This window comes from Salvia miltiorrhiza, chromosome 2 (genome assembly GCF_028751815.1).
Source record: "Salvia miltiorrhiza cultivar Shanhuang (shh) chromosome 2, IMPLAD_Smil_shh, whole genome shotgun sequence".
Classification (NCBI taxonomy): Eukaryota; Viridiplantae; Streptophyta; class Magnoliopsida; order Lamiales; family Lamiaceae; genus Salvia; species Salvia miltiorrhiza.
This window is the reverse complement of record NC_080388.1, coordinates 24,988,626-25,004,490: the sequence shown is the minus strand read 5'-3', so window position 1 is coordinate 25,004,490 and position 15,865 is coordinate 24,988,626. Positions and strand designations below refer to the sequence as shown.

At 36.4% G+C, this 15,865-nt stretch overlaps 3 protein-coding genes across 3 annotated transcripts; 1 reads left to right on the top strand and 2 right to left on the bottom strand.

Moving 5' to 3' along the window:
• Positions 1–279: 279 nt before the first annotated feature.
• LOC131008181 (uncharacterized) lies at positions 280–3,057 on the bottom strand. Its single transcript, XM_057935074.1, has 2 exons — positions 2,608–3,057; positions 280–294 (listed from the first exon to the last, which is right to left on the bottom strand). Exons 1-2 carry the CDS (start codon positions 3,055–3,057, stop codon positions 280–282), a joined length of 465 nt encoding a protein of 154 aa, XP_057791057.1.
• A 3,392-nt stretch (positions 3,058–6,449) lies between these two features.
• On the top strand, positions 6,450–8,896 carry LOC131007818 (uncharacterized). Its single transcript, XM_057934735.1, has 4 exons — positions 6,450–6,982; positions 7,728–7,872; positions 8,134–8,227; positions 8,315–8,896. Exons 1-4 carry the CDS (start codon positions 6,654–6,656, stop codon positions 8,680–8,682), a joined length of 936 nt encoding a protein of 311 aa, XP_057790718.1. The 5' UTR covers positions 6,450–6,653; the 3' UTR covers positions 8,683–8,896.
• A 737-nt stretch (positions 8,897–9,633) lies between these two features.
• On the bottom strand, positions 9,634–15,473 carry LOC131007817 (mRNA cap guanine-N7 methyltransferase 1). The gene is made up of 13 exons (XM_057934734.1): positions 15,108–15,473; positions 14,692–14,831; positions 14,482–14,550; positions 14,318–14,389; positions 13,289–13,390; positions 12,975–13,031; positions 12,345–12,483; positions 11,109–11,173; positions 10,954–11,004; positions 10,707–10,769; positions 10,240–10,363; positions 10,092–10,153; positions 9,634–10,015 (listed from the first exon to the last, which is right to left on the bottom strand). Exons 1-13 carry the CDS (start codon positions 15,184–15,186, stop codon positions 9,917–9,919), a joined length of 1,122 nt encoding a protein of 373 aa, XP_057790717.1. The 5' UTR covers positions 15,187–15,473; the 3' UTR covers positions 9,634–9,916.
• Between the last annotated feature and the right edge of the window lie 392 nt (positions 15,474–15,865).

Here is a 15,865-nt window from a genome sequence, read left to right as displayed (position 1 = left end):
AGAGTATTGAAATTAACTGAGGTTGGGCTGCATTAGATATGGGCTTATTTAGTTTAATGAATTCTGTGGTGGGTTTGAGATAGACCCAACCTAATAAAAGGCGCAAAATCTGATCATTTCCACAGTCTGTCCGCGTCGTTGTAGTCAGTAGAGTGTGACACTTAATTTCCAAAAGTAAAATGATATTGAGATTATTATCATCGGTGAACCACAAATCCCCTCTAATATGTTAGCCTGGGCATATCATTTTCAAATATTTCCAAAATTTTAAAAAATATCTCAATCATTACGAACCTGCACGCAAACTAAGATACTAAATTATATACATTACTCTCATTTTGAGTGATCTATTCAGAATTCTAATTCTAATTATTACTTAAACTAATATTTAATAAAATTTTATTTTACCCCTATAACTCTTATATTAAAATTTCAATATGTAAGAACTTATAATCATAATAGCCACTAAATTTGAAGGAATAATACGTAGAAATAAAACTCTTAAATTAAAAATTCATTATGTAAGAACTTATAATTATCATAGCCCCTAAATTTGAAGGAGGAACACGTAAAAAATAGAGTTTGCAGGAAAAATAAATAAAGAGAATGAAATTAAGAAAAATTACTTGAATTGTTGAATAATCCGAATACAAAATTGAAATATCCATATAAAAAATGGCCATAAAATATTGTTCACAAAATCTCCTATACACTCGAGTGTACCGTACATTCGAAGTGACCCGTACCCAGATTCTGACCCGCATTCTTATTTAAATTGTGTAAATGACACTATTCAGTTATACAAATACACTGCTTATAATTGACACTATTCACTTATATAAATGACATTATAACATTTTAAAATGTTATAGTGTCATTTTCAATCTTATAGTGTTATTTAAAATATTATAGTGTCATTCACAATCTTATAGTGTCAATTACAGGAAGTGTCATTTATATTTTTGAATAATGTCAATTATACATAGTGTCATTTACAATGTTATAGCGTCATTTATACGCAGTGTTATTTGTATAACAGAATAGTGTCAATTACATGTAGTGTCATTTGTATAACCGAATAGTATCATTTATACGATTTGAGTCAGAATGCGAATCAAGATCTGAGTACGGGTCAACTCGGTTGTACCCAAAACCACCTCAATATTATTTGGCAACGACAATCAGGTTTGAAAATGAATTGCAGACTGACCCGGGTTCGATTCCTCTTGGGAGCGAATTGGAGATTGGAGATATAAAGTGGATTTTGGTGAATGGAGAGATAAGGTGGTTCTTGGAGTGGATGGGGGTACTAACTACTAACATCTAACATGACTTTGCCCGATCAAAAAAAAAAAAAAAAAAAAAAGAAAAAAAAAAAAAAGAAATCTCAAGCCCAATTCTGTTGTTGAATTTGTGGGATTTTCGGCAGATTTAGAGTCACCATTTGTTTCAATTTAATTAGTCTCTATATATATGTGTGTGTGTTAGAGCATCCGCAATGGGGTTACATGATAGCTTACATGATAGCTTACATGATAATGGGGGGACCACATAGTGTAAAGATGCTGCAGTGGGGTTACATGATAGCTTACATGATAGAATTAGTTTTGATTTTTTCATTTTTCATTTAAGTTTAATTTCATAAATTTAAATTACACAATTTACTTCAAATTTAAATTGCATTAAATTTTAAATTCCTAAAAATTACATATTTATTTATAAAATAAAAACAAATACTACAAATAACTATTCCGGCCCTAGAGGTCCGAAACGTGCCCAAACATGCTCCATCAAATCATATTGGAGCGCGGCGTGCAACTGCCTATCTCGGAGAAGAGCATCTCTTTGGACATATTCCTCGAATGAAACGGGGGTTGCTCGACCACTCTCCGTCGAGTCACTGCTAGACGCCCCATGTCCCGCGTCGTCATCTCTCCAATTGGTTGCTCCTTCACCTTCGTGCTCCACAATCATGTTGTGGAGAATGATGCAACACAGCATGATGTCCCGGAGGTGCGCAACGTACCAATTCCGCGCGGGACTGCGAATTATTCCCCACCGTGCTTGAAGGACTCCAAAGGCACGTTCAACATCCTTCCGTGCCGATTCTTGCATCTTCTTGAACCTCGCCTCCTTCTGATTTGTCGCCATCGGTGGACTCTTGACGAAGCAACGCCACTCTGGATATATGCCGTCGCACAAGTAGTAGCCCATCTGGTAGTAGCGCTGATTCGCCTGAAAGAGCACAGGCGGGGCAGTTCCATCCAACACGTCGGCGAAGAGAGGCGACTGGTTGAGAACGTTGATGTCGTTGTTCGAACCAGCGACACCAAAAAAGGCATGCCAAATCCACAGATCGTGGGATGCAACGGCCTCCAATATCAAGGTGGGCTCTCCCTGATCCCCGCGTGTGTAGGCGCCGTGCCACGCCTTTGGGCAATTCTTCCACCCCCAATGCATACAATCAAGACTCCCGAGCATCCCGGGAAATCCGTGTCGTACCTCGTGCATCTGGGTAAGACGTGTGATGTCCTCCGGCGTTGGACGGCGTAGATAATGGGCTCCAAAAGCCCGGATGACCGCCTTGCAGAACTTCTTGAGGCATACACGCCCGGTGGAGTCGGCGACTCTGAGATACTCATCAAAAGTATCCGCAGAGAGCCCGGTGGCTAATTGGCGGATAGCCGACGTGCATTTCTGCAACGGGGAAAGAGAGTCCCGACCTATTGCATCAGTGGTCATGTGGAAGAAAGTATCTACACCTTGAACAGCCTCCACGATGCGCAAGAAAAGCTCCTTTTGCATTCGAAAACGCCGCCGGAAAAATGTAGGTCCGTACGTCGGATTGTCGTGGAAGTAGTCTTGCATAAGACGTAGGTGGGCTTCCTCTCTATCACGGTGGACGTAAGATCGGGGACGTTTCACACGTCCCGCCTCCGGAGCCGGCTGGCCATAGATGTGAGCAAGCACTTGATTATGCAACTCTATCTCCTCCATGATCGCATTAGCTACACCGTCGGATGAATCAGACGAAGAACCGTGGTCGGATTCCGCCATTGTCGGAAGAAATCAGATGAAAGCGCTTGAAAGAGGAACAAGAATGAAAGAAATTGAAAGAAGAAGGAGAATTGTAGAGTGAAAGTGAGGAAGATGAAGGAGGAAGATGTAGTTATAAAAAGAGAAGAAAAATTGAAAAAAAAAAAAAAAAAAAAAAAAACAATTCCAAACGGTCAAATTTTGAATTAAAATTCGAATTTCCGTTTTTTTTTTTTTTTAAAGAGGCGCGTGTAAAACACGCGCCTATATATAACCGTTTAAAGGGCTACACGATAGAACGTGTAGCCCTCGTGTAACCTGAGGCTGCAACGCTTACACGATAGAGCTTTTACACGATAGGGCTATCGTGTAAGCTCTATCGTGTAAGCGTTAGTGATGCTCTTACATCAGTAAATTGTTGGTTTGCTTGAAATTCATATGATGATGGGAGATTTCAAGATTGGCAAATTCAACGGAATGAGAACTATAGAGATTCGAATGGGATATGCACTAATTAGAAACCAATTTCTGAATGTGAGGATAACAACAAAAGGTCAAAAAAATAAATAAATAGAAACCCTTAAAAAACAAAAAATAAGCAAATTGTAGATGCACTATCTCGCAGGAACAACCGATCGTCGATGCGGCATATTACGTCGGTCAATTTCACCGGAAAACAAGTCTCCATCAATTATTTGGTTTAATATTATTCAACTCTGACGGTTCATATTATTTTTCCCTTCTAATTTTTGGTAATAAAAGTGATAAAGTAGGAGAGAGAATATAATAAAGGTGATAAAGTAAGAGAGAGAAGGTAATAATTATTGCCAAAAAAGGAAACGTGTCAAGATTTGTGGGATGGCCCAAAAAGGAAAACGTGTCAAGACTCGTGGGACGGAGGGAGTAACATATAACTGATCAAAATTGTTGAGATTATTATAGCTTGAACTGTACCAACAGTTTATTTTAGTCAAATAAAATTAAAATTTAAAAATAATTTATATAAATACCATTTCATATGCTATAATGAAAAATAATGTACAAAATTTCCCGTCGAAATTCGACGGGTTACACACTAATGAGAACTATAGAGATTCGAATGGGATATGCACTAATTAGAAACCAATTTCTGAATGTGAGGATAACAACAAAAGGTCAAAAAAATAAATAAATAGAAACCCTTAAAAAACAAAAAATAAGCAAATTGTAGATGCACTATCTCGCAGGAACAACCGATCGTCGATGCGGCATATTACGTCGGTCAATTTCACCGGAAAACAAGTCTCCATCAATTATTTGGTTTAATACTCCCTCCGTCCACAAATTAATGCCCTACTTGGGTCCTGGCACGGAGACTAAGAAAGCTGAAAAAGGTGATGTGGATGAAATATAAGGGTAGTTGACTAAAGTGATAAAGTAGTTGACTAAAGTGATAAAGTGATAAAGTGTAGTAAATATAGAATATAAAAGTGAAAAAGGTGTTTGAAGGTGGGTCCATTAGTGACAAAGGGTAGTAAATATAGAAAAAGTAGGAGAGTAAAAGGGTACAAAAAGCAAAACAGGGCATTAATTTGTGGACAGTTTTTTAAAGCCAAACAGGGCATTAAATTGTGGACGGAGGGAGTATTATTCAACTCTGACGGTTCATATTATTTTTCCCTTCTAATTTTTGGATGAATTCCTATATGTTCTTCTTTAGATTTAGGGGGTATAATGATAGGTTATCATATATTGAAAATTTAATTGAGGGGGCAAAATAATAAATTTATTAAAAAATTATTTATTTATTTTAGTAGAAGTTAGTAGAGCATCAACAACCCTTGCACCCACTCCAGCAATGGTATTGCACTCACTTGGGTGCAATGGATTTTATTTTATTTTTGATATAGTTTTATTCTAGTTTCCATTTTAAATTTACAATAATTGATAAATTAAAATTTCATTGAATTCAAATTCAAATCCTACATTGATTGAATTAAAGTTGCAATACAAGAAATTAAAATCCTAAATTACTTAAATTAAAACAAACATAAAATAAAAAATCCTAAAAATCTAGCGGATGTTGTTTCGTTGCTTGATCTCCGCCACCTTGCACATGTGAAATGCCAATTCGTCCGGATTCATTTGAGAGGTGTCCCGGCTCATCAACATGCTATCGGCGAGGTCACGTTGAACTTGGGAGAACGTTTCCATTGCAGTCACCATATTCGCCATGTACCCGAGAGCTTTTTGGTTATCCTCCGACGTCTCTTCGGCCTTTTTCTTGCCTTTCCGTTTGTCTCTCTTGGCCGCCTTTTGCCCTTGGGGCCGGTGGAGATACTCGCGTTGCTAGAAGTCGTTGTGGGAAGACCGTCTGAGCCCTTTGATCGTTTGTCCGAATGGACATCGGAGTGGACATCCTCGCCGAGACTTGCAAATTTCTTGGACTCGCGCAAGATCTTCCATGCATGCGGATACCGGAACGGAACACGGTACTCGGCTAGCCACATTGCCTCTACTTGCTCCACGATTTGACCATCACTCATGCTTGAGGGTGTTCACGCCAATAGTTGCTCCAATCGCCTTCCATTGCTATTTGTTGAAATAATGTAAGTAGAAGATGAAGAAGAAAATGAGGAGAATGATGAATGTTTTTGTTATTTGTTGATATATATATATATAGGTGCTAAGAATTAAAAAACAAAAACAAAAACAAAAACAAAAGGCAATGGATAGAAAAAAACGGTAAAAAAAACGGCTACTGCTGATTTATTTAAATTGTAATTTTTTTTCCAATTTTCCTTTTTTTTTTTGGTTTGAAAAGGGGCGCGTGTAAACACGCCACCTCCTTCGCTCCCGTTCGCTGCTAGTGCGTTCCATCGCCCCACCCCCATTGCACCCGAGTGCAGCAACGCTGGCGGGTGCGATAGGCCGGGTTCGATCCGACCTTCGCACCCCGCGTTGTTGATGCTCGTAGTAATAAATAAAGGGTTAAATGTATATAATATTATAAACTTTAGTCGAATTCTAAATTTAGCACGAACTAAAAAAATTTCAATTTATATGGCTAACTACTTTACTCCGTATTCAATTTTATCACTCATTTATTTTTCGATAGAAATTTTAGAACCACGTGGCAATGGCATGTCTTCCAAATGACACGTCAAATTTGTAACTTAAAAAGAATTCAATTTAAATGTGTAACTTTACTCTGTGTTCAATTTAGATGCATAATTTTACTGTGTACTCAATTTTAGCATCGATTTTTTGTTATCCAGCCGTCAAGACACGTCAAAAATCGATCCTAAATATAAATCCTAATACTTTTAATCAATTTACACTTTCTTCTTAATTTTTTTAATACTTTTAATCAATTTACACTTTCTTCTTAATTTATACCGCGAAGAAAAAGGATCGATAATTGTTTCTAAAATAGAAATTCTATCTAAAATACAATTTGGAATGAATGTTACACGTGTAAATCTTCTGCGCTTCATTTTCCATTTTCCAAATCATTTATCGCCTTATTTATCGTCTCACACCCCAGAGTTTACCCCTCTCTTAAGGAATCGTGATCTCAATTTAGGTTTCCAATTTCCCCATAATTCAAAATTCACTGCTTTCAATCAATTCAAACCATGGGAGGCGGGGCGATGAGAGCTGCGGCGAAGATGGCGGGGTTCACCGCCGCTAGCGGCGGGATCCTCAGTATTACGGCGGAGCACTATTCTGCCACCCGGAAGGCCGCCTCAGCCCATCCGGTGACAGCGGCGTTAGAGGAAATGAAGCTGGTGACCAATAATTCGGAGGCCACCTTGCAGAGGCCGTGTTTGGAATTGGAAGAATGGGTGTTCCCTGACGCGGAGGAGGCGGCGGGTGAGCGGATGCCGAGAGTTGTCTTCGGCGGCGTGCCGACACTTCAGGAAGCCAAGGAGGCCACTTCTGAACTCTCAGCCGCACTTGAAAAGTAATTTGATTATTCATTTTCATTTGTTTGAATTCTAGTTTTCATACAATTTTCTTGTTGTACGTGCTTGATTTGGTCTGTTGACGGCATCGCGATCACGCATTAATGTATCGCTGCATGCCTTCCGAATGGAATGACATCATCAATATAATCTACTTACACAATTAGTTGTTTGGATAAAATTAACTCTTTTTTTCCTGGTGTTTTTGGTATAGTAGTATTTTTTCTTTTTGGTATTTTTTTTAAGTTGTATTTATTTTGCCTTGTTTTTGTGCACAGCACCATGCTGTGCACAGTAGAGGATCCTTTCCCTTATATTACTCTCCATCTTGTCTGAGTAATTTTAGATATTATTTTGGTAATGATGGGGATTTTGATGCAGGCCTGATTTGTTGAGGCTTTTCTTTGATTTATTGTCATTACTTTGTTTTCAGTTGCTAGAATTATGTTAGTAACGATTCGTGGTTATTAAATTTTCACAGATTGTTGTCTTAATTTGGTTAAGCAGAAAATATTGATTAGGAGGGGTTACTTGATCTATATGTTGTTTTTCTTGGCCATGGGATGTTGACAAGGCAGCCATACTTCAGCTACAGCGTCGTTTCGGCTAGCACTACAGTGTATTTCATCGGCAACTGTTTGTGATTTTATGGCCATATTTTATTTTGTGGACTCTGGATACTTTGTGTTTTTGGTGCATTTTGTTATTGAATTTCTTATCAGTTTCCAATTTTCGTTTCTGCAGGACTTATCTGTCGGCTCCAAATTCGGTTGAAAATGATGATTCAGAGACCAAAGCATGCATCACTACTCAGCTTGCTGTTTCCCCTTCTGTTCCAGCCCCTGCAATCACGGCCTTTAAGTTCTTAAATGAAAGCTCAATGGCCAAGGTTTGTATTTTCATGCATTTTTTCTTTCTCCGTCAAAACACTCGGCTTATCAATTGAAGCGGTATCTCATATCTAGATTTCTTGTCTAGTATGTGGAACTTCTATGCTTTTAAGCCTCAGGTCAAGTTCCATGCATTTGACCATTTCAGATATCCTGTTTTTCTTATGGGGTTCGGGTTTTTAATGATATAGCTAATCAGCTTTTCAATGCTAATTAATGACCACCAGTATGTGATAGTGATATATTGATGCATTTGATAGAATGTTGTTGCTTCTATTGCCTGTGATCAAAATGTTTGGAATGCGGTATTGCAAAATGAAGATCTTCAGCAGTTTCTGCAGTCACACACACCACGTAAGAAGTCTTATCTCTTCCAGCCACTCCATTTGCTAACAAACTGCAGATGAAGTGTGGCCATCATGCTTATAATTTTCTTTGAAGGTGACCCTCATCGAGACTGGACAGAGCCAGTTGCAGATTATGATGGTGCTGATCAGAACTCTTCGATGGGATCAGATGCAGACTATGATCCCAAAAGCCCCACCGGGTCATCTAAGCATTCAGAATATGAGTTTGTGGGCGGATTTGTCGATATTATTCAGAAGATGAAGAGTAGTGTGGCTGATATGGTGAGCAACTTGTCCGGTTACATGCAGAATCTATTCGGAGCGAAGGGTGGCAGTGTGAACTCCGATAGGACGGCAAGAGTAACTGCAGATGCTGTCATGCAAGCATCATTCATGGGATTGGCTGTAATGGCCATACTTGTGATCTTGCTGAAGCGAACGAGCTTACAATCGCCTGCATAAATTAGTCGAAGAGACAACGTCATTCAAAAATCTTGGTTTGAGGGAGTTTGATCGATATCCAGATGATGAATATAGATGTTCTAGCTTGATAGATGTACTTGCTACTTCTCTTTGGCTCCAGAGTCCTTTTTACAACTGCCTTTTGCACAATTGTCTATATACTGGTGCACCAGGGATAATTACTCTTTATATTTATGAAGTGCTTATTTCATAATTCCTTCTTTTCTATTTTTGGAAAACCATCATTGATTTCTTTATGTATTGCAGTTAATCGTGTGTACTACTGTATTAGGCTTTACGTAATATGAGTGAATATTATCAATTATTAGGATTTGTTTACTTTGGTTGTAAAAAGTTTATTTTTAATAAATTTCATTGAAAAAATAATGAATAAAAAAATACGAGAATATTTTCTAATTGTTTATTATTCGAAGGTAATATTTATTCAACATAGAAGATAAAATGATTGAGAAGGAGCTGTTCGAGAAAATATAATATTATTTAATATTAAAAATAAAATACGTGAAAATGAGTTGTTCGAGAAAATATTTCATTCTATTCAAAAATAAAATTCTTACCATAATAAATGAACACGTGAAAATAATAAAAATTTATGAACATAGTTTTTCTCTTCTTTTTTTTTTTTTTATCAAAGTAAATGGACCTTACAAGAAAAAAAGAAGAAGTTATTATCATAATAAATATATGAAAATGATGGAAAAATTGTGAAAACATATATTTTCTCTTATTTTTCATTAAGTACACAGACCATGCAATTGCGTAATGTTCGTATTCCACATGTATGATTTTATTCGTTTCAAATTTCCTCCACCGGTCACAATTCTTACACATTTGGTTTAGAAAATATAAGAGTTTCAAAGTGTATAAAGCACAACTTAAATTTATCTAGTAAGGGTGCATTTCCTTTCACCGCAAATATCACGAAGAAAATGAGAGAATTTTTGTTATTTCTTATTTTTACATGATAAATTTACGACAAAAAAATACACAGTTAACAGCTGAAGCTAAAAAAGTAGGTGGTGGATAGTCCATCTTATTTACTGTAATTTGATTATATATAAGAAATGGTTACACGGTGACTAGTTCCATGAAAAATCAGTCACCCCTTTATGGTCTAATAAGTAAAGCTGCATAGAATAGAATTTGAGTGCAAAACAGCAGCAACATCGTATGGGGAATTTTGGCATGCCTCTTGTGCATCATTAGAAGTGGATTAAGGTTGGTCGTTGATGAAGATGATATCCTCTTTTGAAAGGTTCATCTTACCCTTGTCTCGTCTACTACTCACCGGGGCTTGATCTGGTTTCCCTCGCTGCACCAAAATATATCCATACCATTTTGAAATTGCAACGACGGGAGAATCAACATAATTGAACATGGTTTTATACCTTTCTCAACACAAAAGCCGAATATAAGTAAGCCACCTCCCACTCGTCCGGTGATAACGTACCTGGGAATTATTCAAGACATAAGCAAAAGAACAAGATAAATTTTGTATGAAAGTCAATAATAGTAAGATTATAAGCTAAAACTTACTATTGTCATCTTTGCCATCACCTAAAGCACCAAGTCTTCTCATGAGCTCAACAAATTCAGGCTTCTTCATGTACTCGTCCACAAACACATGTGAATTTTTAACAAAGACCAACTCCAAACCATACTGCATATTGGGATGGCATCAAAACATTCTTGTGATTAAGCTGATCATGAATTCATCGAAGGCTTGCATTCTATTTTCAAGTTGTACCCTCAGCATAGTCTTTTGTTTATCTAATTAGCAGTAACAAGCAGTGTTTCATGCTTTAAACATTATAACCAATCATCAAAACTGTTCTGGTATAACAAATATGAGAATCGCAAAATGGTACAGCTGTAAATCTTCTCACGGGCCTAAATTAGGATCACCACACGGTACTTGATAATTGTACAAGTTCGATCCAAAAACAGAGAAAAGTTCAGTGCCGCACAATATGAAGCAGATAGCTTAAGAAGAAAATTAGTACCTCTTCTGCCAGTGCTTTAAAAATATGAAAAGGAACGATCCACTCAGGACAATCAACAGCATCCTGCAGGAAAATTGATAAAAATTATCAATCAGAGATGTATTAAGAAGCTAGAAAAAACAATCTGATAAAAAGATTCCAGCAAGTAAAGTCACAGAAACCAGTGAGGATCAAGGAGACTACTTTGCCTTTCCAATTATTAAGAGAAATGAAAAAAAAATATATCAAAAGGGACGAAATTACATACCTCTAGATGGAACTTGTACTTGATGCCAAAGGGACTTGAAGACTTAAATTTCTGTAAAACACCAAAAATGGAAGAAAAAGGATATATTGCAAGCGGTGTCCAGCATAAGTGTAAAAGATTTCCACACATAATTTGGTGGGAGTATAGAAATGTACCTTGTCGTCAAATTCTTTATCGAAACGTATCCAGTAAACACTATTGCCGAATTGTAGCCCCTCGGCTGCATCAATACGGGAATGACTTAAAACGGCTAAAGGAAACAAAGTATCTTCACAAACTACATTATGTTTACATGTTAAAATGTGCAATTAACAGGATATATCAAATGCTGCATATCTCGAGAAAGGCTACACTTTAATGTATCTCTCTTTGCCACCTAGTTCTGTTCTAGTCACTAGTTATCAATCAAATAAAAAAAGTAAGGGAAATGATGGCCATGTCTATCAAAAAGATGCATCATTGCCAGAACTCAAATGAACCAAATGCATGAGATCATCACTGAGAATGTGGAATAAAATGCATCCATAACTGATCAACAAAGAATGCATAAGTATGTACGCACACACATGTGACTGAGGTGGGAGTGTGGATGTACAGAGAAGTATTTGCATAATTGTAGATGACATTATCTTTTCAAAATATATCACAGCAGAAGATAAATAAGGAAGCAGCCCGCAAAGACAGAAAGTTGTTGCGACTTCATGCCAATAATCACATTTACTTTGAACATTAAAGTCAATCAGGAAATAGGCAATTTTATAGCCCAACCAAAAAAAACAATGAAGTCATGCTACATTTTCTACAACGATGTAGGTCCAGAAAGCTAAATTTCAAAAAACTACAACTCATGTCCCATTCATATTACCGCTCTACAATGAATAATTCTTACCTCCAGCTTGTCACTCATTCAATGCTATCAATACTTCATAACAAGAAAACAAAGAAAGACCCTGAACATTGATATATAAATTTCCTATAGAATGCTTTTTGGGATGTTTGGTTTTTATTTCCAATTGCAATATTTTTAGTCTCCTCAATACAGCTTTTGAAATGTGTTGATTTTTGTAAGAAAGTGATGATTTTGGTATGATGAATGATTATATATTAGAGTTCCAACTTTGGAAAATGAAAATATGTTTGTGTGATTATGTTTCCACTCTGAATTTGCAGTTGGTATGAAAAGATATGTGGTTAATATGAAGAATGATATTTAAGTGGTGGGTCCACTACATGATGATAGATGCCATAATTGGAATAAGTAGAAATATAAAATGAGTCAAACAAACGTGTTTTGCATATTAGAGAATTGGAAACTGAAGAATGGAAATGAAAATAAACAAGCCCTTTAACTTTCATCTTTTCAGCATCAATGTTAACAGCATGGAAAAAACCTTCTCTAAGTTTTTTTACGATGACATTGGCATCTGGCATTGTTCCAATGAAGATGCCTCCTGGCCGAAGTAAAGCTGATACATTGGCTAAGGCCCGCCTGGCACGCGCCTCTGTAGACCATGAGTAATGCATGGCAAACTGCATTGGTCCAGTTTCGACAGATTAACTTAACTTGCAAAACATGAATAATTTGAGTAATATTCAATCATTAGTTGCATAATTTTCATAGGCATAGGCTGCATTTCAGAACCCCCCCCCCCCCCCAAAACATATGAACATGACAGATTTTTACACATAGCTTCTTTCTTACAGATAAGACTGCTTCCAGCCAATAAATTGAAGTTGGCAAGTATAAAGCCTTCATTTATCAGTGAAATAAGTGTAAACAATTCAATAGACACATTAGTGAAAGTATTCAACAGACTTCTCTTGCATTATCTAGTTTGGTAACGTTTCAAACGTAAAATTGAACACATATTTCAGTGTGAAAGGTTTTAACTTATTGGCAGACTGAAAGGAAAGGATGTGATGTGATGTGATTGGGTGGGAAACTGTCTGAAACTAAATTGTTTAATAAAAAAGAACAAAGATGTTTAGTTAAAAGAAATGAAAATATATGAGTCACCTACCTGGCAGCTACATATATCAAATGGAGCATCTTCCGCCAAAACCTTATCTAGCTGGGCCTGAAAAAATGCAAATGAATTGCGGCCACATATGACCATACAACATAATAACATGTCAGTAACTTCAACTATCCACATGGTACATCAGCCGCTATACAGCGTACGAGATTTTTTTTTTTTTGATGAACGTATGAGATTTTTTTATGTATAGCCATATGCATAAAGAATCTAGTGATTATAAGAGATGGGGTAACTAGACAAGAAACCTATGCTTCTAACAAAAGCAAATTCATAAACTAGCTATAATTGGTATTTACCTCGAAGCAATCTCCGCATATGAGTCTGGCAGGAAAGGAGAATTTTTTGCGACGCTGGTGATGATCTGCATCACCATTATATCGCGTGCGGCAGTCCTCTATCTGGTATGAAGCAGGCATCATTTATATCAATTTGAGATGAAATTCCATCTTGACTTAATATTTTTAGGAGAGATGCCATACATGAAAATAAAAAGATTTTGTCCAATCATGCAATATTGGAAGTATTGTTATGCGCCAATTGTTGTAGTTAGTAACAGTAGAAAATTATTCAAAGAAAACATGAAATATGTAGGCCTATTTGGTTATACAGATGCCAATTAGAAACAGATCCATTCACTTACTAATTTGCTAATTCTTTAATGCTGCAAATTGACATGTATAAAAGGATACACTTCGGAAATCTGAAGGAAGAATTATTGCATTTCCTGTTGAGCTGATGGAATTAAGTGAAATATATAACGGAGACAACTCCTTCAAGAAAAGACTTGAAACTTACTCAAATACATTGCACTTAGTAGGGCCTTTTATGAGTAACCATAACAAGACAGGGTTTAATTATATTCGCATATCTATATACATTTACATGGGGAAAAAAATATTTTTCTCGATAAGCCATACGATAATGTTGACATTAGTTAATTATTAGTAATAGTGGAACAAATTACATGTATCAACAAAATGACACTTTCTGTTGTATTCAAAACAACCAAAGATTCTTATGTTAAAATCGACTAACAAACAACCAAAGATTCCTGCGCATTTTTAGGGAAGGGGGCACAAATGGAGCACTTAGTATGAGAAAAATAGACAAAGTGGTTAATTTATTTCAGTACCCCTTCGATAATACTCAATTGTTCCAGAGAATTTACACATTCAATAGAGAGTGAGTAGCAGCAGCAGAAGATTTAGAGAAGATTAACTACATCGCCTTAGCATCAACAAAGAATTGAAGACAAACAGAGTTCAGCATTGCAAGAATAATGACAACTGACAATGAATAGGCAATTTACAGGATTGACTATTTACCGATCCATCAGCTATATCAATACCGACATAATAACCAATCTTTGCTTTGTCCCATTTGATGAGGTCACCACCCTGGTACACATAAAGACAAGGAAAAGCTGAGATTGACAGACATAAGCTCATATAATAACACCCAGTGCAAAAATTTATAGCTCATATACTACCTTCCCACAAGCCAAATCAAGAACTGCATCTCCTTTTTTTGCATATAGCTGAATCAACACACTCTTTATCTGTTGAATAAAAAAGGCAATGAGACACAACTACAGAAATTTTCTTACTAACTATTTCACTTAAACTTTTAAAGAACATGTTAACTTGTGGAGTATTTGGCAGGCAAGATATAAAATGCTTATATAAATTTCAAGAAGTACCCAATTATTGAGTTTCTTCAGGTGAATTATAGGGCTTGCTTCTCGTTCTTCGAGCGTCTGATTCGTCCTTGCACTGTAATGATCAGCCACTTTCCTTGCAAATATCTTAGTATTCTCATCCTCTAGAAATTGTACATCACCTAACAAAACCAAAAAGCACCCAATTTAAGGAGAAATCAATAATCTGATCCCACATAAAATGAAAATTAAAACAATTAGCATACAAAAGAAACGGCTTTTTTCTCCATTGATTCTCAAACTTCAACACCCAACACTAAAACCCAACGAAAAGTTGTAAACTTTTGTACAATTTTATGAAAACCCAATCAACTATCAGTCAGAATCCCAAACGCAAATAAACCTAAATCAGGAAATCCGCCGAATTACTCGAACACAAAACTATCTTCCTGAAATACCTTCAGGATTATACTTTACTTTGGACTGAGGGGGTACATAAGAACTCGATGATGAAGATTCTTGATAGCCTCGCTTCATTTCGTATATAAAATGGTAATTGTGCACAAATCCGGCAGCGATGAATTGAAGAAGGGTTTTAATCAAATGTTTGAAGAAGGAGAGGAAGAAGCAAACCGATAAAAAGGTTCAAGGTTACAAATTAGTATTACTTTTGTGTTATTCTGCGGAATGAATGAATGAATGGATGGATAAAGAAAGTAATAGAGGTTTGGGTTAAACAAAAATTCCAGAAGTAGAGCTGTGTAACAATATTTTAACTTGTTTCTTCACAATTTCTTACTTTTTTTCCGCCTTCAATGCTATATTTCCCTTTTTCAAATTTATAAACCTGACCTTTCAATCTGTGAATTCTTCATGTTGGCTTTTTTTTTTTCTTTTTTTCTTTTCTCTTAAGGTGCGTTCTCTTTTATTGTAAAATTATCATGAGAAAATGTCGCAGCCCGATTCCCAAACACTAGTAATAGTGGGGTACGAGTATCGATACGACTAAAATACATAAATAAAGGACATCACAACTGAACTGAACATCGGCGCGGAAGCTTACATCAAAACATGCTAAGGCAAGACATTATAAATCGACTCAAGGGTATAAATATCAACGATGATATAACTTCTTGACTATCAGGAATTTCAAGAAGAAAAACAAAGTAGGTACATCTTATTTTTCATAAGGAAGTATAATATCAAGAGTGCCGCA

Bases quoted from the DNA above. Each gene is read 5' to 3' on its own strand.
- LOC131008181 (XM_057935074.1), bottom strand. From the start codon at position 3,057: ATGGCGGAATCCGACCACGGTTCTTCGTCTGATTCATCCGACGGTGTA.
- LOC131007818 (XM_057934735.1), top strand. From the start codon at position 6,654: ATGGGAGGCGGGGCGATGAGAGCTGCGGCGAAGATGGCGGGGTTCACC. The intron at 6,983-7,727 runs GTAATTTGATTA...TCGTTTCTGCAG, and splicing joins CTCTCAGCCGCACTTGAAAA to GACTTATCTGTCGGCTCCAA. The intron at 8,228-8,314 runs GTAAGAAGTCTT...TTTTCTTTGAAG, and splicing joins TCTGCAGTCACACACACCAC to GTGACCCTCATCGAGACTGG.
- LOC131007817 (XM_057934734.1), bottom strand. From the start codon at position 15,186: ATGAAGCGAGGCTATCAAGAATCTTCATCATCGAGTTCTTATGTACCC. The intron at 10,770-10,953 runs GTATGTAATTTC...ATTTTCCTGCAG, and splicing joins AGTACAAGTTCCATCTAGAG to GATGCTGTTGATTGTCCTGA. The intron at 10,364-10,706 runs GTACTAATTTTC...CCCAATATGCAG, and splicing joins TTAAAGCACTGGCAGAAGAG to TATGGTTTGGAGTTGGTCTT.